At 42.4% G+C, this 21,745-nt stretch overlaps 2 protein-coding genes across 9 annotated transcripts in view; both read left to right on the top strand.

The window, feature by feature from the left end:
• The window catches only part of PRMT2 (protein arginine methyltransferase 2), a 63,242-nt gene that overhangs the window by 16,888 nt on the left and 24,609 nt on the right, over window positions 1-21,745 (top strand). For 2 of the 8 annotated variants that reach the window (XM_045501026.1, XM_045501023.1), the window contains exons 1-4: window positions 9,429-9,580; window positions 11,799-11,912; window positions 18,369-18,476; window positions 19,152-19,334. In XM_045501026.1, the coding sequence (XP_045356982.1) occupies window positions 11,859-11,912; window positions 18,369-18,476; window positions 19,152-19,334 (345 nt within the window). In that variant the 5' untranslated portion in view covers window positions 9,429-9,580; window positions 11,799-11,858. Of the gene's footprint in view, window positions 1-9,056; window positions 9,581-11,798; window positions 11,913-18,368; window positions 18,477-19,151; window positions 19,335-21,745 lie in introns of those variants that run through there. The other 6 variants (XM_045501022.1, XM_045501024.1, XM_045501028.1 and 3 more) reach the window with 6 other exon arrangements.
• Window positions 8,570-9,337, top strand: LOC123575978 (vegetative cell wall protein gp1-like). Its single transcript, XM_045437031.1, has one exon. The coding sequence runs from the start codon at window positions 8,570-8,572 to the stop codon at window positions 9,335-9,337; it is 768 nt and encodes a 255-aa protein (XP_045292987.1).

The raw sequence follows: 21,745 nt of genomic DNA, 5'->3' as shown, positions 1-21,745 counted from the left end.
TTCTCATTGCCACGTAGTATTCCATTGTATATATAAACCACATCTTCTTTATCCATTCGTCAGTCGATGGACATTTAGGCTCTTTCCATAATTTGGCTATTGTTGAAAGTGCTGCTATAAACATTGGGGTACAAGTACCCCTCTGCATCAGCACTCCTGTATCTCTTGGGTAAGTTCCTAGCAGTGCTATTGCTAGGTCACAGGGTAGATCTATTTTTAATTTTTTGAGGAACTGCCACATTGTTTTCCAGAGTGGCTGTATGGGTTTCACAGCCAGTCTTATTTCATTTTGAACTAGCTCAGTCCCTTTTAGTCCAGGCTGGCAGTGCTTTTGCCAACATAAATCTCCTGAGGTGTGTTCCATTGTATGAATATGCTACACTGTGTATATGCATCCTCCTGTTGACTGGTATTTGTAACGGTACCAACTTTTTTTGCTATTGTAGATAAAGTTGCTATGAACGTTCTTGGACAAGGCATTTTGCGGATGTATGTTTTCATTTCTCTTGGACAATGCCCTGGGGTTCTTTTTCTGAGCCACCGGGTACATATATGTGTTATGAATTGTAACCACTCATTACTCATATATTAAAGCTCCAACCCCCAATGTGACTATTTGGAGACAGGGCTAATAGGGAGGTAATGAGGGTGATGAGGACATAAGGGTGAGGCCCCACTCCAATAGGACTGGTGTCCTTTATAAGAAGAGGAGGAGATACTAGACCTCTGTTTCTGTTATTCGAGACCCCGAAAAAGCAGTCATCCACAAGCCAGGAAGAGACACCAGAAACTGAATTTGCTGGCATCTTGATCATGGACCTCCAGTCTCCTGAGCTCTGTCAAAATAAATGTCTATTGTTTAGCCAACCAGCCTGTGGTATTTAATTATGGCAGCCAGAGTGGACTTGTGTAGTATGCTGAGCTTTGTAAGAAACGGCCATTTTCCCATAGTGGCTGTAATATTTTACTTCCTCAGCAACGTATGATAATTCTGGTTTCTCCACATCCATGCCAACATTTGGATGTCAGCGTTTTTAAGTTTAGCTGTTCTGCGTAAAGGTATCGCATTGGGATTTTAATATTTACTTCTCCAATGATTAAAACTGTAGAGGGACTTTTTTAAAATGTACTTATTGACTATTTGTAAAATTTCTCTCACGAAGTGTCTATTCAATCATTTGCCCATTTCTATTTATTTAATTAGTTTCTGAGTTTTAGGGGTCTTATATATTCAGTATACAATTCTTTTGATATGCAAATTTAAAATGTTTTATTTATCTTTGAGAGCCAGAGCACAAGTGTGGAGGGGCAGAGAGAGAGGGGGGACAGAGAATCCAAAGCAGGTTCAGCTCTAACCACAGTTAGAGCTATGAGATCCTGACCTAATAATGTTCAATGGACTGAGCCCCTCAAGTGCCCCTGATATGCAGATGTTTTGCAAACACTTTCTTCCAGTCTATGGTTTACTTATTCGTTCTCTTAATTGTGTCTTTTGATGAGCAAAGTTTAAAATTTTGGTAGTCTGATACTGTGGTCGGCAAATGGATTTGTAAATAAAAGTTTTATTAAAACACAGCTGCACCCAAAATAAAGCGGGGGGAGGGTGCGCCTGGCTGGTTCAGCTGGAGGAGCATGCGGCGCTGGGTCTGGGGGTTGTGAGTTCAGGCTCCTTGTTGGGCTTAGAGCTGCGCCCGTTCATTAACATACTGCCCGTAGCTCTCTTAATACTGCTGCAAAGGCCGTGTCTAGCAGTCTGACTGACACTGCCTGCAGGGCTTAAAATATTTGCTACCTGGCCCTTTACCAAAAAATGTTTCCTGACCCCTGGTCTAATTTCCCATTTTTTAATTTTATTGTTAGTGCTTTTTACATCTAAGGAAACATTGCTACCTCTAAGTTTAAAGTTTTAGCTTTTATATTTGGGTCTATGATCCATCCCAAATAAGCGTCTGTGTAGTGGGCAGGTAGGCATCTAGGGTCATCGTTTCTAAACAAATAGCCAGTTCCTGCAGCACATCTTCCAAAAAGACTTTTCTCGTGAAAATTGCTTGGGCACTTTTATTCGAAATCAATGACTATAAAAGTGTCTATTTCTGGATTTTCTTTTCTGTCCCATTGATCTCTTTGCCTATCATTTTGCCAATACCACACTGCCTTGATTACTGTATCTTTATAATAATTCTTGAAGTCAGAAGGTGTATATTTTACAATACTGTTCTAAGATTGTTTTGCTATTCTAGGTCCTTTGCATTGCTCTTTAAATTTATAAATAAACATTAAATTTTTTTTTCAATAAAAATTTACTCCTAAGCATTTAAGTTGATGCTTGTTCTGCATTGCTCTCAGCCTATCCTTGGGGACGCTATCGACTTGAAATGCCTGGGGACACTCACCGCACCCCCCACCCTGTTTGCCCACAGACTCCCCCCCCCCACCCCACTGTTTGCACAAACGCCCACAGACTCCCCCAGGTGCAGCCAATGTGGCTGGATCCGCCCTTGCTATTATGACTGCAAGATGCCCAGCTGCAACCACCTTCAGGGAATTTTGAAAATGTGTTACTCACGGTTCCTGAAGGGTAACCGTCCAGCGCCCCACGGTGAGGTTGTGGTGGGGGGGCAGGAGGAAGAGGGGAGAATATGGGCCTGGGGTTCTGCCTTTATTGAGGTCAAGTCCGGTAGCCTAGGGCTTTAGAGGTCTGGTGAATTTTAAACATAAGAGCAGGAATTGAATTTCAGGAAAGGAAAAGCAAGAGGTCAAAAAGAGTCAGGTCAGCTGGTGCTTTCTAAAAGAGGGAACTTCATGGGCAGGGTGTTGTGGCTTTTCATCTGGTGTGTAGCTGGCGATGTATTTATTGGAGATGGACGTCTGTGAAGTGGAGACCTTGGCACTCAGAAGCTTCACGTTAGGCACTTACATGATGCTTGAAAAAGGTAATTGTCAGGAGCTCACACTACAGTGCTGTTATACGTGGGTTTTAAAAAAGTTCATTTTCGATGTTTTGTTCCTAGCAAATAAAAATACACATATTTCTCTATGCAGATCTTTATCCTCCTATCTTGCGAAATTCACTTATTTATTCTAGTAGTTTTGTGATTCCTTAGGCCATTCTATGTGAGCAATCTAATCATCTGTGAATACACACAATTTTCTCTTTCGTTCTAATAGCTATTCCTTTAATTTATTTATTGCTTTACTTGCCTTATTGTGCTGGTCAGGATTTCCTATAAAATGCTGAACTGAAGTAGTGACAGTGGATACATTTGCTTGTTTCTAATGAGGATTTTCAGTATAACATCATTAAGTATGATTTTTGTGTTAGGGTTTCTAAAAGATGCCTTTTTAGAGATAAAGATGTTCTACTTTTGCTGATGAGGTAGGGAAGCTGAGGAACTCCATTGTAGAAAGGCTCCATCTCTGCCGTTTTTCTGCCAGGTCCCATTTACTCATGTCCCATATTTTGCCTTTGAAAAAGCCAAAGAAGCTTTGTTCCCACTTGAAGGGGGAAGCAAAAAAGTTAATCTTTCTGAGTCTTGTCCTAGGCCCTGAACACCTGATAACACCTAAGAAGAGCCAGATCTCAAACATGTTCTGGGACATTAACTTTGAACAAACCTTGGCTGACACTGGCATCAATACCCCCTACCTTTGGTGATTCGTGGAATAACACCTATCATTCACCTGACACTTGCCTTTGATGGCACCCTACCCCGTATTCCTGAAGGAACACTTACGTACCCTAGACCCCTTTCCAATATAAACCCCTAGCCCCCGGCGACGATGAGACTCCTTCTTCTTTCTGAGTCTCCCAGACACTCCATCTCCTCTTCTCTGTCACTCACACTGTTCAGTAAAGTCTGTTTTCACTCCTTCACTTTCCGGCTCACATTTGATTTCTGTCCTGCAGGAAGCCTAAGTCCCTCTGCTGGACTCCCTCCTCTGGGTCCTTGGATCTAGCCTGCCTGCGTCGCTGATGTTTAAAAACATCATGATTGGGTATTGAGTTTTGTCAAATCCTTTAAAAAATTCTTAAAGGATTGAATGATCATATGTTTCCTCTCCTTTATTCTGTTGAGATCGTAAATTGCATTGATTTGCAAGTGTTATAGTCCAATTTGGCACTACTAAGGTAAACTCCAGTCCACCTTAATAATGTATCAGCCCCTCCACTTATCATTGGGTTTGATTTTCTAAGATTTTGTTAAGGATTTTTGTGTCTATTTTTATGAGAGATATCAGTCTGTAATTTTCTTTTATTTGTCAGGTGCTTGTATCAGAGTTAAGTTTCCCTCATAAAACAAATGGAAAGTGTCCGTCCCCTGTTTTCTTAAAATTTTGTTAAATGTTGGTGTTATATCTTTTTACACATTTAATAGAATTCAGCAATGAAACAATTTGCGTTTGACATTTTCTTTGTGGGAAGGTTTTTAACAAATTCATTTATTATATATATTTTTCATTTTCTTTTGTGTCAGTTTTGATAAAGGTAATGCCTTTATTTATTTATTTTTTTTTTTTTTAATTTTTTTTTTTCAACGTTTATTTATTTTTGGGACAGAGAGAGACAGAGCATGAACGGGGGAGGGGCAGAGAGAGAGGGAGACACAGAATCGGAAACAGGCTCCAGGCTCTGAGCCATCAGCCCAGAGCCCGACGCGGGGCTCGAACTCACGGACCGCGAGATCGTGACCTGGCTGAAGTCGGAGGCTTAACCGACTGCGCCACCCAGGCGCCCCAAGGTAATGCCTTTAAAGGAATTTGTCCATTTCATACAAATTATCAAATGTGTTTGCATAAAGTTGGTCATGGTCTTCTAATTTATCTTTTTAAAAACGTTTTATTTTTTTAAGTAATCTCTATGCCCAACATGGGGCTCGAATTCATGACCCCAAGATCAAGAGTTGCATATTCCTCCAACTGAGCCAGCCAGGAGCCCCCCATTTTTTTTTTTTTTGAAGATTTTATTTTAAGTAATCTCTGCACCCAATGTGGGCCTCCAACTCACAACCTGAGATCAAGAGTTGCCTACTCTACTGACTGAGCCAGCCAGGCCCCCCCCCCCCATTTATCTTTCTAATATTGGTGTGATCTGGGAAGAGGTCCCCCTTTTTATTTCTAATATTGATAGCTTTTTTTCTCTTGATAATTCTTGCTAAAAATTGATCAATTCTATTAATTTTTTTTAAAGAACCAACTTCTGTCTTTGTTAATTTTTTCTGTTATTTCCTAGTTCACGGACTTGTTTATTTAACTTAACATTTATTTAGTTAATATATTTTCTTTCTTTGACTTAGTTTGTTTTTAATTTGCTTTTCTTTTCTTTTTTAATTTTAGTTTCTTAAATTGGAATTTTATTTTTTTATTTTTTATTTAAAAAATTTTTTTCTAATGCTTATTTTTGAGAGAGAGTGCAAGCAGGGGAGGGGCAGAGAGAGAGGGAAACACAGAATCCAAAGCAGGCTCCAGGCTCTGAGCTGTCAGCACAGAGCCCGACGTGGGGCTTGAACTCACGAACCATGAGATCATTACCTGAGCTGAAATCGGACATCCAACTGATTGAGCCACCCAGGTGCCCCTTAAATTGGAAATTTAGGTCACTGCTTCTAAATTTTCTTCCATTCTAGTGTAAGCGCTGAAAGCATCAATTTCTTTCTAAGCTCTGCTTTATTTGCATCCCCCAAATATTAATGTACATGTTAGTCCATTTGGATAGTAATAACAAGGATACCATAAACTGTGTGGCTTACAAACAATAAACATTTGTTTCTCACAGTTTTAGAGGCTGGGAAATCCCAGATCATGCAAATTCAGTGTCTGGTGAGGGTTTCCTGGGCCACAGAAGGTGGTTTTTCCCCATGTGTCCTTGCATGGTGGAAGGGGCAAGGAGCTCTCTGGGGTAGTCTTTTATAAAGGCACTGATCCCATTTTTGAAGGCTCTGCTCCAATGATCTCATCTCCTTCCCCAGGCCCCACTTCTGAACACCATCCCGATGGGGGTTAGTTAATGTAAGAATTTGGGGGGCACAGACTTTCAGACCACAGCAGTACATTTTCATTATCACTCAATGAAAAAAAAATTTTTTTAACGTTTATTTATTTTTGAGAGAGAGCGCGAGCAGGGGAGAGGCAGAGAGAGGGAGACACAGAATCCGAAGCAGGCTCCAGGCTCCTAGCTGTCAGCAGAGAGCTGGATGTAGGGCTCCAACTCACGAGATCATGATCGTTAAAGTCGGGCACTTAACTGACTGAGCCACCCACGTGCTCCATTAAAAAAAAATTTTTTTTTTTTTAATCATTACCACTCAATTTTTTTAAAACTCTCTGGTTTCTTCCTTTGACCCATGGATTATTTAGATATATGCTGCTTAATTTCCAAATATTTGGAACTTTGCTAGATTTCTAATTGTATTTCCTTACGGTCAGAGAATATACGCTAAGATTTCAATCTTTCCAATTTATTGCGACTTATTTTATGGGTCAGCAAGCATATTGTCTATCTTGGTTAACATTCCATGTGATCTTAATAAGGTATATTCTGTAGTTGTTTGGTGTATTAATTATGATGGTTAATTGAATCATTGGTGTGATTGTGTTTAGATCTACATCCTGTGTGTGTTTGACCAGTTGTCAGTTACTGAAAGACAGATGACATTTGATGTTATTTGGTATTCTTGTACATGGAATTTTTAGATTGCAATTTCTGTTGATTGCTACTATATTGGTCCTTCATCTCCAGCCTAGGATATTCACTTATTAATTATAATGCGTTATTTATAGATTATTTTGGATTATCTGCATACACAATCATGCCATCTGTGAATTGAGTTTTACTTTTTCCTTTGAGTCTTTACACATCGTCTTCCTTTTGCCTTCTTGCATTGGGGTGAGATCACCCTTCCACTGTTGAATAGAAATGATAGAGGACATCCTTCTTTTCTTCCCGAATCCAGGAGAAAAGCACGCACTATTGTGCTATGTTACCTGTTTTTAATAGATGACTAAGATTAAGATATTCCTTTTTATTTCTAGTTTTGTGAATTTAGTGGGTGTCAAGTTTTATGAAATGTTTTTTTCTGCACCTATGTTTTTCATCCTATAACCTGAAATGTGGAAATAATTTTGATTTTTAAATTTTAAACAAGCTTTCATTCCTAGAGTAAACCACACTTGGTCATGATATGTAATTTTATCTTTCACTGGATTGATTTATAGCAGAGTTATGCTGGCCTCATTGAACCAGTTAGGAAGTATTGCACTTTTCTTTATTTTCTGGAAGAAAATGTTTAACACTGATATCATATTCTGCTAATATGTTTGGAAGCATTTACTAGTGAAGCCATCTGGGCTTCTTTGTGAGAAGGTTTTAAGTGATAAAATCAATTCCTTTAACAAATATGGAACTATGCAGATTTTCTAATGTCTTTTTGAAATGTTTATTTATTTATTTTGGGGAAGAGAAAGACACACACACACACACACACACACACACACCATGAACGGGGGAGGGGGGGAGAGAGAGAGAGAGAGAGAGAGAGAGAGAGAGAGAATGAATCCCAAGCAGGCTCCACATTCAGCACGTAGCCTTACACAGAGCTCAGTCCCACCACAACGAGATCATTACCCCAGCAGAAATCAAGAGTCAGTTGCCAACCGACTAAGCCACCCAGGCGCCCCATTTCGAAATATTCTTGTTCAGTTTTGGTAAGTTGTTTTTCAAGGAATTTTCCCACTTTATGATTTGCTAAAATTTTTGACATATAGCTTCATCATATGTTCATTATCTTTTAAAAATTCACAGAATCCAGGGGAGCCTGGGTGGCTCAGTCAGTTAAGCTGTTAAGCGTCTGATACCGGCTCAGGTAATGATCTCAGTTCCCGAGTTTGAACCCACATCAAGCTCTCTGCTGTCGGTGTGGAGCCTGCTTCAGATTCTCTCTCTTCTCTCTCTCCCCCTCCCCTGCTCATGCTCTCTCTCAAATAAATAAACATTAACAAAAAATCTATAGAATATGTACTTAATTCCCTTTTCATTCCTCATAGTTTGTTTTCCTGCTTTTTTTTTATCGTGGTCAAATGCACACAAAATTTACCACCTTCACCATTTATAAATGCACACTTCAGTGGTATTAAATATATTTCCCTCGCGTGCAACTATTGTCAACATCCATCTCCCTAACTCTTTTCATCTTGTAAAAACGCAAACCCCATACCCATCAACTTCACCTCTTTACTCTCCTCTCCTCCCCCGGGCAACCACTACTCCATTGTCTGCGTGATTTTGACTACCTTTTCCTACCACCTCCCCCCGACCCCCCACCCCTACTACAGTGCTGCTACCTGCCCACCTTGAGACCACCACACAGTAAGGGCACTAACGTTTCCCTATTTCCCTTCTAATATCAAACTTCTTGGTGAAATGAAAACTTAAATCAATGTCTGATTTGTCAAGTGAAAAGAATGTCAAATCGTTCTCACTTCACAGCATAGATGGGAAAGCTAACTGAATTATTACAGAAAAGCAGAAAAAAGGAGGGCCTACTCCAGAAATCTGCCATTTCTGTCACCCACAATGGGTTTCTGTTCCCCACTCCAGGACCGGCCGCAGCCCCCGATGCTCCAACCCCTAACGCGGCTCCGGCCCCGGCCCCCGCTGCCCCACCCCCTAACCCTGGTCCGGCCCTGGCCCAGGCTGCCCCACCCCCTAATCTCGGTCCACCCGCAGTCCCCGCTGCCCCACCCCCTAACCCGGGTCCGGCCCCGGCCCCCGCTGCCCCACCCCCTAACCCGGGTTCGGCCCCGGCCCCCGCAGCCCCACCCCCTAACCCGGGTATGGTCCCGGTTCCCGCTGCCCCACCCCCTAATCTGGGTCCACCCGCAGCCCCCGCTACCCCACCCCTTAAACCCGGCTCCGGCCCTGGCTCAGGCTGCCCCACCCCCTAACCCGGGTACGGTCCCGGCCCCCCCAGCCCCACCCCCTAACCCGGGTCCATCCGCAGCCCCCGCTGCCCCACCTCCTAACCAAAGTCCGGCAGCGGCCCCTGCTGCCTCGCTCCCAACACTGGGTGAGGCCTCCACTGTCCCCCCTCCACTAACTCGGGTCCGGCCGCCATCGCTCCACATCCCCAACTCGCGTACGGTTCGGGTGTCCGCCACCCACCGCCTCAACCAGGCTGGGGACCCACAACCGGCTGCAACCCCACCGCTGACACCGCCCATACAGGAGGCTCAGCGGGCAAAGAAGGGGGCTCCGTGTTACCCGTGCGCGCCACTGCGGGAGACGGGACTCGTGAAGTGCGCCTGCGCGACGCGCTTGGCCCAGAACTGGTCCTTCTCCTAGACGGGCCTGAGCGACTGCGCCTGCGTGGGGCCGAAGACGGTGGCTCCATTACCCGGACATAGGGACGAGTGCGGACTGCGCAGGCGTAGGGAGCGGGGCCTAGGGAGGGGTTCTGTCCGCTGCCGGACTGCGCGTACTGCGCTTGCGCGGGCCGAGGGCGGTGGCTCGGGCTCCTGGTAAGCGCTGTCTGCCCCTCCGCACCGGCGGTGTGGACGCAGAACTCAGCGGAGAAAGGCGGCTGAGGTAGGTTTCTCGTGGGCAGCTCAGGCGGCTGGACCGAACTGAGGTAGGACGTGCCAAGTGAGGGTCCTTGCCGGGCGTGTGCGTCAGTAGGCCGACCGAGGCCTCTATCCCCTTGAAGACCCCCGAACCTCCCTCTTATGTGCTAGGAGCTCTGGCCGCTGACTGCAAGCTTGGCGACTGCAGGACCACGCCCCTTCCCGGCCACGCCCACCACCCTGGTTCCTCCCCCCCCCCCACCACGCCCAACGACGCGGTGCCGCTTTCCCCAGCCACGCCTTCTCGGAGAGGTGCCCACCTCACTTTCGTCTGCTCGAGCCCTCATCCTCTGTGAGTCCCCTCCCTTTCCTCCTTACCCCTGGTAGTACTCCTGCATCTAAGCCCTGTGTTTCACTTCATATCCCCCTCATTCTTTCTCCTCTCATTCCCTATTGCCTTTGGCCACTAGTCCCTGATCCTGGGTCGTCTACCCGGTGCCGCCGCACCCCTTCCCCCCCCCCCCCCCCCCCCCCGCAGGCTGGTCAGCCCACCTGGCCCTGCCCCATCAACCGGATCCAGCCTCACCCTCCCCAGCCCCTTCCAGCAAACCATCCCTGTCCAGGCTCCATCCCGCCCTGGCCCCAGTGCCAGTGTTTTCCAGTGAAAATACAATGTATATATATTAGTGTTTGTTGTTAACCCTAAAACAAAAACAACAAAACCCTGCTAGGTATTTTGCCAGCAAAAATGGGTTTATTTAAGAATGGCAGATAATTACAATCCAGGATAAGCAGTCTATGGCTGAGAGTTGAAAGTGTAGTGGCTTCTGATTGGTTGGGTTGTGATAGTCTCTCATTGGTTGTACTGTTACTGGGGGGAGGAGGAAATCCTTTCTGCTGCTAGAAGAGTGTAGTAGTATCCACTGCGGGATCTGCTCTTTCTGGTGGGTCTGCAGGTAGCGCTCATTGCTGGCCTCCTCTGACTCCATTCTTAAACGACTCTGTTCTGTTAATTTTCACATTGTAATTATAGATCCCACAAAAATAAGTATTAAGTCATGAATAAGTGAAGCATGCATTTTAAACAAAGCATTGTTATGTAAGAAAAAACACATTCATGTTGGAGTATAGTATGGATTATACGGTCACGGGGAAAAATGAGAGAGAACTGAGAATGAGAAGGGAAAGCCTCTGGAAGATGTAGACTTTTTGGTTCCTGTTAGTGGAAACACTTGAAAGCCCCAGGTGCTGTTGACCTTGAAAATAAAACAACCAGTTATTTTTACCAGAAAAGTGGGTTTATTTGGAAATGACAGAGGAATTACAATTTCAGACCTGCAAACTATGGGGAAACTACTGGCAAATGGACTAGTGTAGGAGAGGAAGGTTACTTTATATAGAGAAAAAAGAGGTGGGGCACCTGGGTGGCTCATTCTGTTGAGCATTTCACCCTTGATTTGGGCTCAGGTCATGATCACAAAGCTGTGACATCAAGCCCCAGGACCCCATCATGGGGCTCAGGGCTGAGCGTAGAGCCTGCTTAAGATTCTCTTTATCTCCCTCTCTCCCTGCACCTCCCCTCCTCCTCTGCTCACCTTCTCTATTAAAAAAAGAAAGAAAAGAAAAAAAGGAGGAAGTTGGGAGGAGCTGCTTTGAAGGAAAGGCCATTGGAGGAAAGTGAGTGTGGGTGGTCACCCTTCCTGATTGGCTGGGCTAAGGCTCTTTGGCTGTTTCTCATTGGCTGGGCTGCTGCCTGGGTAGGAGACCCTGCTGTGGTAGGAAAGTGAACTTTTTCCTGTCTGGTCTATAAGGAGTGGTAGGGTGTGAGAGCTCCCCCTGCTGGTCTCCGGACTACATTTCAAATGAGGTTTCCTTGATTTTCACAGTAAGGAATTTTAATTGGAGTGAAGGCTATCAGGGTTCCAAGAAAAGATTTGGCATTAATTTGTTGTTTTAAATCAATTCAGTAATCTAACAGAAACTAACAGTATTCATTAAATAAATAAGATCAGCACCTTTGTAGACTAGTGAAGAAAACACACAGAAGTTCATAAATTTCAAATGCTTTCTATTGTTTTCATGAAGAATTTCATTTATAAATTTGATTTCTGTTTCATTCTTTAAAAACCCGTTTTACTTCCTTTTGGCATAGGATCATTATCATGGACCGTAGAAGTGAAGCAAACTTAATTATTATGCAGGGTAACAAAGTATTTTCTCATTCTCTCTCTTTTCAAAAGTAGAAATGGAGGGGAAAATGAAACATTAAAAGCGGCAGCTATGCGGCAGATCCTAAGAGAACCATGGCAACATCAGATGACTGCCCCAGAAGTGAATTGCAGGTAATTTCAGGTCTGGTATGTAAGAACCTGTATTTAAAAACTATGAACATTGTAGAGAGCAGAGCTTAGCCACCAACCATGGGATGCTTAAATAGAGGAAATTACAGATGGCATTCTGAATTGGGCATCATAAACACCTCCCAGGAAACCTACCTTTGGTACCTGTGCTGGTGAAGCAAGCACATTGTTTTAGTTGTTTAATAAGGTCCTAGGCATAATGTCTTACAAGCAGGTTAGACACATTAGAAGTGATTTATATATTCATACTTTTTTTCTGCCTGTAACACATCTAGTTTCATTCAACTTATTAGTAAAAAAAAAGATTACCCTACATTTCAAGGAATGTTGATTATATCAAATTAAAAACCAAATGAATACTCAAATAATCTTTTTAAAAAAATCAAACATTTTTATATCTGTGATGTCCAATTTTAACATTTCTTTTTTTTCTAGCCTTCTAATGGTTGTTCTAATTTCATTTGGGTTTTCATATATAGATTTGATTCATAGTTGTGTCATTAATCTTTCTTAATCATAAAACTTTTTAATTCCATGGATGTCCTATTCTTTTGAGAAATTTTTAAAATGTTGGAACTTTATAGAATAATATTGCAAACATTATTTGTACATGCCACACAAAAGTGAAAACTTGTTAACATTTTGTCGTATTTGCTTTAGAATGTAAATATATATACATATATGTATATATTTTGAAGGAAACCATAGATAAAGTTTGTGCCCCAGCCCCATTCTTCTTCCTCTGTTTCCACAGGCAAATACGACTGTGAATTATAAACTGATCTTTGTGCTTCTGCACCATTTTTTTACGTTTTTATACCTAGTATAGGCATCTTTGACCAACATATGATACTCTTTGTGTGTGCTTTTTAGATTTTACTTAAGTGGCTTCATATTCTGTGTCATCTGCTGCTTGCTTTTTCCACTAATGTTACTGTAAAAAAATTTTTTTTAACATTTATTTTTGAGAGAGAGAGAGAGCACGTGTGTGCACGCTAGCTGGGGAGGGACAGAGAGAGAGGGAGACACAGAATCTGAAGCAGGCTCCAGGCTCTGAGCTGTCAGCACATGAACCGAGAGATCGTGACCTGAGCTGAAGTCAGATGCTTGACCAGCTGAGCCACCCAGGCGCCCCTCCACTAATGTTACTTTTGGGGGATTTGCCCTTGATGCATGCAGGTCAGTTGCAGTCTTACTGTTATACAGTAGGTGTACACCACATTTTATTTATTTCCCTTTTGTGGACACTTGATGTTTCCAGTTTTTGTCTATTTCCAGCAGTGCTGCAGTAAATATCCTACACATCTCCTTGTGCATGCGTGCTCTCTGGTGTATACTTAGTAATGGCATTGCAGGGTGGAAGGGATTGCATATTTTCAGTTTTACTAGATAGTGATCAGTTGTTCTCCAGTTTACGGGTCTGCCAGGAACCCATATAGTGCTTGGTAACACTTGAGAGCATCAGACTTTGAAAGTTTGCTCAGTCTGATGAGTTAGAAATGATATCTTGTTATTTAGTTCTTAATTACTTGGGCATCTGTCATGGAAGTATTTCTGTACTGTTTGTGTTCATCCGGTTAATAGCACTCTTCATTACAGAAGAGATGCCTGCTATTCAAAATTTGTGTTTTATCTTTCCTTCCCCTGATCACCTTTAAGGGGTTTTATCACTTTCATCTTTTCAAAGAACCAGTTTTGTCTTTGTTGAATTTCTCTGTGTTCATCTGTTTTCTATCTCATTGGTTTTCTCTTTTCTCTTTATTTCTTTTATACTTTGGGTTTCATTTTCTATTTTTATAGCATCTTGTGATGGAAGTTTGGATCACTGATTTAAACCTTCCTTTTCTTTAAGGGGCGCCTGGCTGGCTCAGTCGGTTAAGAGTCCTACTTGGGCTCAGGTCATGATCTCACAGTCTGTGAGTTTGAGCCCTGCGTCTGGCTCTGTGCTGACAGCTCAGAGCCTGGAGCCTGCTTTGGAATCTGTGACTCCCTCTCTCTCTGTCCCCTCCCTACTCATGCTCTGTCTCTTTTTCTCAAAAAATAAATAAATGTTAAAAAAAAAAAAAAAAACCACACACAAAAAAAACCTTCCTTCTCTAATATATGTTTTTAAAGGTGTAACTTTACCTCTGACCATCAGTTTGCTGTACCTCACACATTTATATACATCATATTTTCATTGTTGATCAGTTAAAATACTTTCTAATATGTTATAGTGGAAATTAGAAAATTTCTGGGCTATTCAGACATGTGTTGTCTATTTTCAGACATTTAGGAATTTTTGCTTATCTTTTTGTTATTTAATTTTGGCTTGATTATGTTGTTCAGAAAAGATACTATTTAAAGTTTCAGTGTTTGCAAGTTTATTCAGGCCTGCTTTGTGACCTAGTCAGATGGGCTGTTTTGGCGAATGTTCCACATGCATGTGCAAAGAGCATGTTTGCTGTGGTTGTTGGTTTTCTGTAAATGTCATTAAGGTCAAATGGGTTATTAGCGTTGTTTAAGTCTTTTGTGTCCTTTCTGACTTTTTGCCCGTTTGTTGTGTCAGTTACTGAGACAGATGAGCTTCAAAAATGTCCTTTTTGATTGTGGATTTGTCTTTTTTTTAAATTTCCTTTTGAGTCTATCACTTTTTGCTTCATATATTTTGAATCTGTTGCTTGGTGCATGGATTTAGGGTAGATTTTACTTTCTAGATTGATGGATTTTTATGAAGTCTTTCTTTTTACCTATTAATATTTCTTGCGCTGTGTCTATTTTGTCTTATGTTAATACAGCTGCACCAGCTTGCATGGTACACATACACCAATATTTTGAATCTATTTTAAATCTAAGTCCATATATTTAAAATGTTTCTCTTGTAAAGAGCCTTTAGGTATGTCATTTTTCCCCCTTGTCGGGTAACTTCTGCTCCTAAATTGGAGTATTTAGTCTGTTAACATTTAACATAATGACTGGTATGGTTAAGTCTAACATCTTGCTGTTTTTCCATTTCTTCTTTGCATATTCTTTGTACCTTTCTCCATTCTTGCCTCCTTTTTGACTAATAAAATATTGTTTGCAATTCCACATTATCTCCTCTATTGGCTTTTCATGTGTATCTTTTACTGATATGTTAGTGGTTACCCAAGAAATTGTGATATGCATCTTTAACCTATCTCAGTCTTTTTTTTTTTTTTTCGACCACTTCATGATGTAAGATTCCTCCAAATTACTTGCCTTTACCAGCCCCCATTTTTGTGCTATTTGTACAATTGTTGTAACATACTTTACTTCTTTATATGTCATAAGCCCCATAATGAATTATTATTGTTTCCTTATACTGTTTAAGTCTTTCTTATAAAGGATGTTTCCCTACATATTTACTTTTCTGGTGTCTTTATATCTAAAACTCTGGAAAATATTAAGGACTGTGATAATGCCGGTTGCTGGTGAGTATGCAAGCAGAGAGCACTTGCTGCATTGCCGTGAAGTGTGAAGTGCTGCACCTTTGATGGAAAGAATCTGGCAAATGTGTGAATGAAAACCACGCATATTTTTCAGCCCTGATAATCTATCCCATAGAAGTAAAATATCATGACATAAGGATAAATGTGTAGAGATGTTTGTGGCCACATTGTTTACGGTGGTAGAAAGTTGGACACCAAGAGAAAGTCCATCAATCAAGGGTGACTGAAGAATCAGGAAGAATTCCTTTTGTAGAGTATTATATAGTCATTGGAAATTATAAATTAGAGTTCTAAGAATTGGGGAGTTTTTTTTGCAGGTTAAATGTGAGTAAAAAAAAAACCAAAATTAATAAAAGGGTTTGTGACATCCTTCACAAACAACTGTGTCAGAAGAAAAACCGCATGTGTGTGGATGTATGTGTGCATGGATGTGTGTGTGACACGAGCATGGAGAAAGTGTGGGAGGATGTGCCAGGTGACTGGTAAAGGTTAGGGAGGGCGGTGAGAAGCTGATGATGTAGGTGAAGCAGGGGCAGGGGAAGGGGAGCAAGCTAAAAAGGAAATTATACTGTGTAAAATGAATCAGATTACTGTAGTAAGAAAATGTGCAAAGGATACAGATAGGCAACTAACAAAAAAGATGACCAAAAAGTACTTGAAAAACATGTTTGACCTCACTAAAAATTAAAGGCAGATGGAACTGGAGCACCTGGGTGGCTCAGTCAGTTCAACGTCTGACTCTTGATTTTGGCTCAGGTCATGATCCCAGGGTCATGGGATTGATCTCCAGCTTGGCCCCTGCACTGAGCATGGAGCCTACTTAAGATTCTCTTTCCCTCCCTTTGCCCCTCTCCCCTGCTTTCTGTCAAAAAATAAAATTAAAATAAAATAAGATAAAATAATAAATTGTAAAATTATAAAAAAAATAAAGGCAAATGGAACTAACAAAGACAGTGTCTCCACATCAAAATGGCAGAGTTGAGTGATGATGCATGTCCACTGTTGATAAGGGTGTGGGAAAACCATTCACTGTTTTCTTTTATGATTATTCAGAGACTAGAGAACGAGAATGAGTGGGGGAGGGGGAGCGAGGGGCAGGGTGGAGAGAGAGCGAATCCCAAGCAGGCTCCATGCTTTTGGTGCAGAGCCCAACACGGGGCTTGAACCCACGACTGTGAGATCTTGACCTGAGCTGCTATCAAGAGTTGGATGCTTAGCTGACTGAGCCACCCTGGTGCCCCTCTTTTAGTCTTATGTAGGTCTGAGGAGCTACCTTTCTGGAGGGTATTTGGTGGTGATATCAGAAGTTATAAAAGTGGGGCACCTGGGTGGGCATCTGACTCTTGGTTTTGGCTCAGGTCATGATCTCACGGTCGGTGAGTTCGAGCCCCACGTCGGGCTCTGTGCTGACAGCTCAGAGCCTGCAGCCTGCTTCGGATTCTGTGTCTCCTCTCTCTGCCCCTCCCATGCTCATGCTCTGTCTTTCTCTGTCAATAATAAGTAAGTGTTAAAAAAAAAATTTTTTTTTAAAAAGTTTGTCTTACATAATTTGTAATGTAAAAACTGAAAACAGTTTAAGAATACATAATGAGGGGCGCCTGGGTGGCGCAGTCGGTTAAGCGTCCGGCTTCAGCCAGGTCACGATCTCGCGGTCCGTGAGTTCGAGCCCCGCGTCGGGCTCTGGGCTGATGGCTCAGAGCCTGGAGCCTGTTTCCGATTCTGTGTCTCCCTCTCTCTCTGCCCCTCCCCCGTTCATGCTCTGTCTCTCTCTGTCCCAAAAATGAATAAACGTTGAAAAAAATAAAAATAAAAAAGAATACATAATGAGATCAGATAAATAAATTAAGATTATTCATAGAATGGAATACTATCAGATATTAGAAATGTATTTAGAAGTAATTTAATGAGGAAAATACAATTAAAAAAATTTTTTTAATGTTTATTTATTTTTGAGACAGAGACAGAGCATGAGCAGGGGAGGGGCAGAGAGAGAGACACACACAGAATCCGAAGCAGGTTCCAGGCTCTGAGCTGTCAGCACAGCCTGACGCGGAGCTCAAACTCATGAACCATGAGATCATGACCTGAGCCTAAGTTGGACGCTCAACTAACTGTGCCACCCAGGCGCCCCAAATACTCACAATTTAATGAGTGGGAAACTTGTCACAAGGCAGAATTATATGATCTCCATAAATACCCTATATGCGCATATCCTATGTACACTTAAAAAAAAAAGCTGGAAAGAATATAAATGTTAGTATGTTAATCATTATCCCTGACCAGTGAGCAAGATTACAGATGGTTGTAATTTTCCTCTGGGTACACTTGTGCTTTCACACATTTTCCAAAGAATGTGAATTACATTTATGTTTAGGAAAATTTGTTTAAAATGTATATATGGGGACAGGGTTGCTTCATTGAACTGGAACGTGTGGTTGGAGGTTCTCCCACCCCCAATGGGTGTCTTCCTGGCAAGTCTGTTCTGATGGAAAGTGGAGACTGGGCAGGTGTCCTCTAGGGCTCCCCTTCTGGGTCCTGACCAGCGTGTGACAGCAGCAGTGCAGTCTGAGTGAGGCTGCGAGGGTTGTGCCGGTCCCTAGCACCTTCCTGAGGCCTGCCCAGTTCTGCAGTTCTGCCCTCGGGTCTGACAAGGTCCCCAGAGCGTGATGCCCAGGAACAGGTCTTCTTTCTCTTAGGGCTGGTCACTACTTTGAGGATGATGTTCAGGGTCAGTCACCAGGTAGATGCTAAAAGTGCCTCTTATTTCTTTCTTTGATGTTCTCTTTAGGATGTGTTAATAATTTTGAACTAGAGACATAAAGGTAGAGCGAAGGTGAGATCCCTTGATCCTGCTACTGAAGATGACTCAACTTGTATGATTAAATCTGGTCACACGAATCTTCATTTGAACCCAAATGAAATAACCAAAAGGCTACAAGGTATTAGGATGGACAGAGAGAGAAGCACCATAGTCATCTCCTGTTCTTTCCTTTGCTTTGAGCAGGAGGGAGAGGGTCTCATGGAATGTGGTGGCCAGGAGCATCTCCAGGAGAGTGCGCACCCGGAAGAGTTTGTGGCCATTGCAGACTATTCTGCCACTGACCAGACGCAGGTAACCCGACGCACTTGCTCACGTGCAGTGGCCATGGGCCTCGGTCCATGTTTTTTTTTTGATGCAGTATGCTAAATGACAGAAGTAGATGTAATATTTGAAGAAGTCATACCAAAGTTAAGTAAAGAGGTATTCAGACGTTTAGAGCCCAGTGAGACCTGTGAGTGACCCTTCTCTTCCTACCCTAACAAGTTCCAGTCCCAAGCCTTAGGTGAAAGATACCTGGTAAGGAATCGGGGGAAGCACCTGCTCCAATTTCTGTTTGGAAACCTTGGTTTAGAACCTATTCTAGTTAATGAAAAATAAGGCTATAAGATAAAGATACTGACTTGAGTGTAGCTTTTCCTACTTTGTAACCCAGTAAATGAATCACCTACCACATAGCTGAGTTACTGTGAAGCGGCTGTTCAGAAATTCTGTCCTAAGCCATTTGAAAATGTTTCATCTTTCCTTTAAAAAATACCATGTGCTTTTCTTTCATGTAGATGTTCCATAAAAATCTCTAAACCTTGGTATCATTTTCACAAATTGTGAGTTGGTATAATTACCTGTTGGGTCCTTTTTGAAATAGCTGTGATTTGGGCCCCAGTTATGGGGGATTTATCACTGAGCCACAATTGAAATACCACTTTCAGGTTTTTCTTGAATTTTGACTTCTGTGTATGTTTTTTCCAGCTCAGCTTTTTGAGAGGGGAAAAAATTCTCGTCCTGAGACAGACAACTGCTGATTGGTGGTGGGGCGAGCGCGCAGGCTGCTGCGGGTACATACCTGCAAACCACCTTGGGAAGCATTTGGAGGAGTGTGATCCTGAAGACACGTGGCAGGATGAAGAGTACTTCGGCAGCTATGGAACCCTGGTATTGCATTCCAGATCCCTGTTCAGTTGGCCAGGTGCTGGTTTCTTCTCTCTAGTTTAAAGTTAGCTTCACCTGGACTGCTGCTTCTCATGGTTTAGAGCGGGGTTTGCAGACTTTTTCTCTGGCTAATAGACCATGTGGTTACTCAGCTCTGCCATTGTAGTGCAGAAGCAGTCATAAAACCATAAGTGAGTATGGCGTATTCTTTTGATTTTTAAAAACCATTAAAAATCATTCTTGGCTTGCAGGCCATACAAAAACAGGCGGTAGGCTGGATTGGCCCATGGTTGTTTAGAGAGATTATCTGACCAATGGGATTATGAATTTTTCTCAGCATTTAAAAAAGAAATACATTTTACTTTAAAAATAAAATACAAAAAAGTTACACAAGTCAACAATAATACCTTTATAAATAACTGACTTACTAGTTGTGTGTGTGTGTGTGTGTGTGTGTGTGTGTGTGTGTGTTTTCCCAATTTGGATAAAGACCCATAATCCTAAAGTCCAGATAGCTCCTGTTTATATTTTAAACCTAGATGAAAACAGATGCCTGCAGAATAAACATTGTAGACCTAATGTTGAGTGAAAGAAGCAAGACATCAAAGAACTTTTGATTCAATTATATAAAATTACAAAGCAGTGTTAAAAGGTATCGTTTATGAATGTAAGTGGTGAGACTCTAAAGGAGATCAGGGACCTGGTTCCCCTGAGAATCAGGATGGTGGTTACTGTTAAGAGGGGAGGGGGGTGCTGTGATGGTGTCAACTTTGAAAATAAAATCGTTATTATACTAGCGAAGCCGGTTTATTCGCGAATAGCAGGGGAACCGCGATCCAGGGCAGGCAGGCTGCAGGGAAGCACAGGCAAGTCTGGAGAACCAATCAGTAGGGAGAAGGGGTGGGCGGGGCTGCTTGAAATGAAAGCCCATTGGAGGATGGCGGCTGCTTCTCCTTGGCTAAGTTTGGCAGTTTCTCATTGGCTGGGCCGCTGCTCAGGCCAGGAGAAAATTGTTCCTGTGCTGGGTAGTAAAGTAGGCTTCTTCCTTCGGACTGCTGGAGTGGTAGCGCAGGAGCCGCACCCTTCAGAGCTTCCCTCTCCTTTTCAGGGAGGTTTTCCACCCTCATTTTCGTATCAGCCAGGCTGGGGTGGAAAGGTTTGGGGGGGCTGGCAGTATTCTGGTATTGGCTGCACAAGTGCTTGCTGGAAAACTATATTTGACAGACTGTAAGGCAGTTTTTAATACGCTTTTTTTGTAGGTGTGTTATATTTGACAAAAATGTTACAATAAATGAAAACCACCTGTGTATGTACATGATGAGAGCTTTCAAATTATCAGGAAAGAGTATTTTGTTGATTTTAAAAGGGCCATATTGGTGGTTTATTTAATGACTTTTCATCATGATAAGCCATGCTGTAATGGACTTCCTTTTACATAAATCTTGTTTACCTTTTGTTAGAATTTCTATTGGGTAAATTTGTAGGGTGTATGTATGGTGTTTTTTGCTTTGGTGGATCTTTCCAATTTGCCCTCCAGAAAGATTGGCTGGTTATACACCTACCAATAGTATGTGGAAGCTTATATCACAACCACAATTGCCACAGTGAAAACAGGTTTCTAATCCTAAAAGGGAAATATGTTATCTCTTGATTCTGGTTTCTGTTTGTTATTTTAATTTAATTTAATTTAATTTTTTTTTTTTTTTAAATTTTTTTTTTTTTTCAACGTTTATTTTTGGGACAGAGAGAGACAGAGCATGAACGGGGGAGGGGCAGAGAGAGAGGGAGACACAGAATCGGAAACAGGCTCCAGGCTCTGAGCCATCAGCCCAGAGCCCGACGCGGGGCTCGAACTCACGGACCGCGAGATCGTGACCTGGCTGAAGTCGGACGCTCAACCGACTGCGCCACCCAGGCGCCCCTAATTTAATTTAATTTATCCTTAAAGTTTATTTATTTGTTTTGAGAAAGGCAGAGACAGCTGAGTGGGTGAGGGGCAGAGAGCAAGGGGGGGAGAGAGAGAGAGGAAGAGGGAGAGAGAGAGAATATTCCAAACAGGCTCTGCACTGCCAGTGTAGAGCCAGACGTGGGGCTCGAACTCACGAAACAGACCATGACCTGAGCCGAAACCAAGAGTTGGTCGCTTAACCAACTGAGCCATTCAGGTGCCCTGTTATTTTTATTTATTTTTTTTAATGGTTATTTTTGAGAGAAGAGAAAGAGAGAGGGAGCAGGGGAGGGACAGAGAGAGGAAGACAGAATCTGAAGCAGGCTCCACAGTGTCAGCGAAAAGCCCCATGTGGGTCCAAATGTAACCTCTAGATCATGACCTGAGCCGAAGTCAGCTGCTCAACTGACTGAGCCACTCAGGGGCCCCCAGTTTCTTTTTTTTAAAGTCAGATTGGTCACCTTTT

The sequence above is a fragment of the Leopardus geoffroyi genome, chromosome C2, assembly GCF_018350155.1.
Source record: "Leopardus geoffroyi isolate Oge1 chromosome C2, O.geoffroyi_Oge1_pat1.0, whole genome shotgun sequence".
NCBI lineage: Eukaryota > Metazoa > Chordata > Mammalia > Carnivora > Felidae > Leopardus > Leopardus geoffroyi.
The sequence above is the reverse complement of the archived record's forward strand: the minus strand, read 5'-3'. Positions and strand labels throughout refer to the sequence as shown.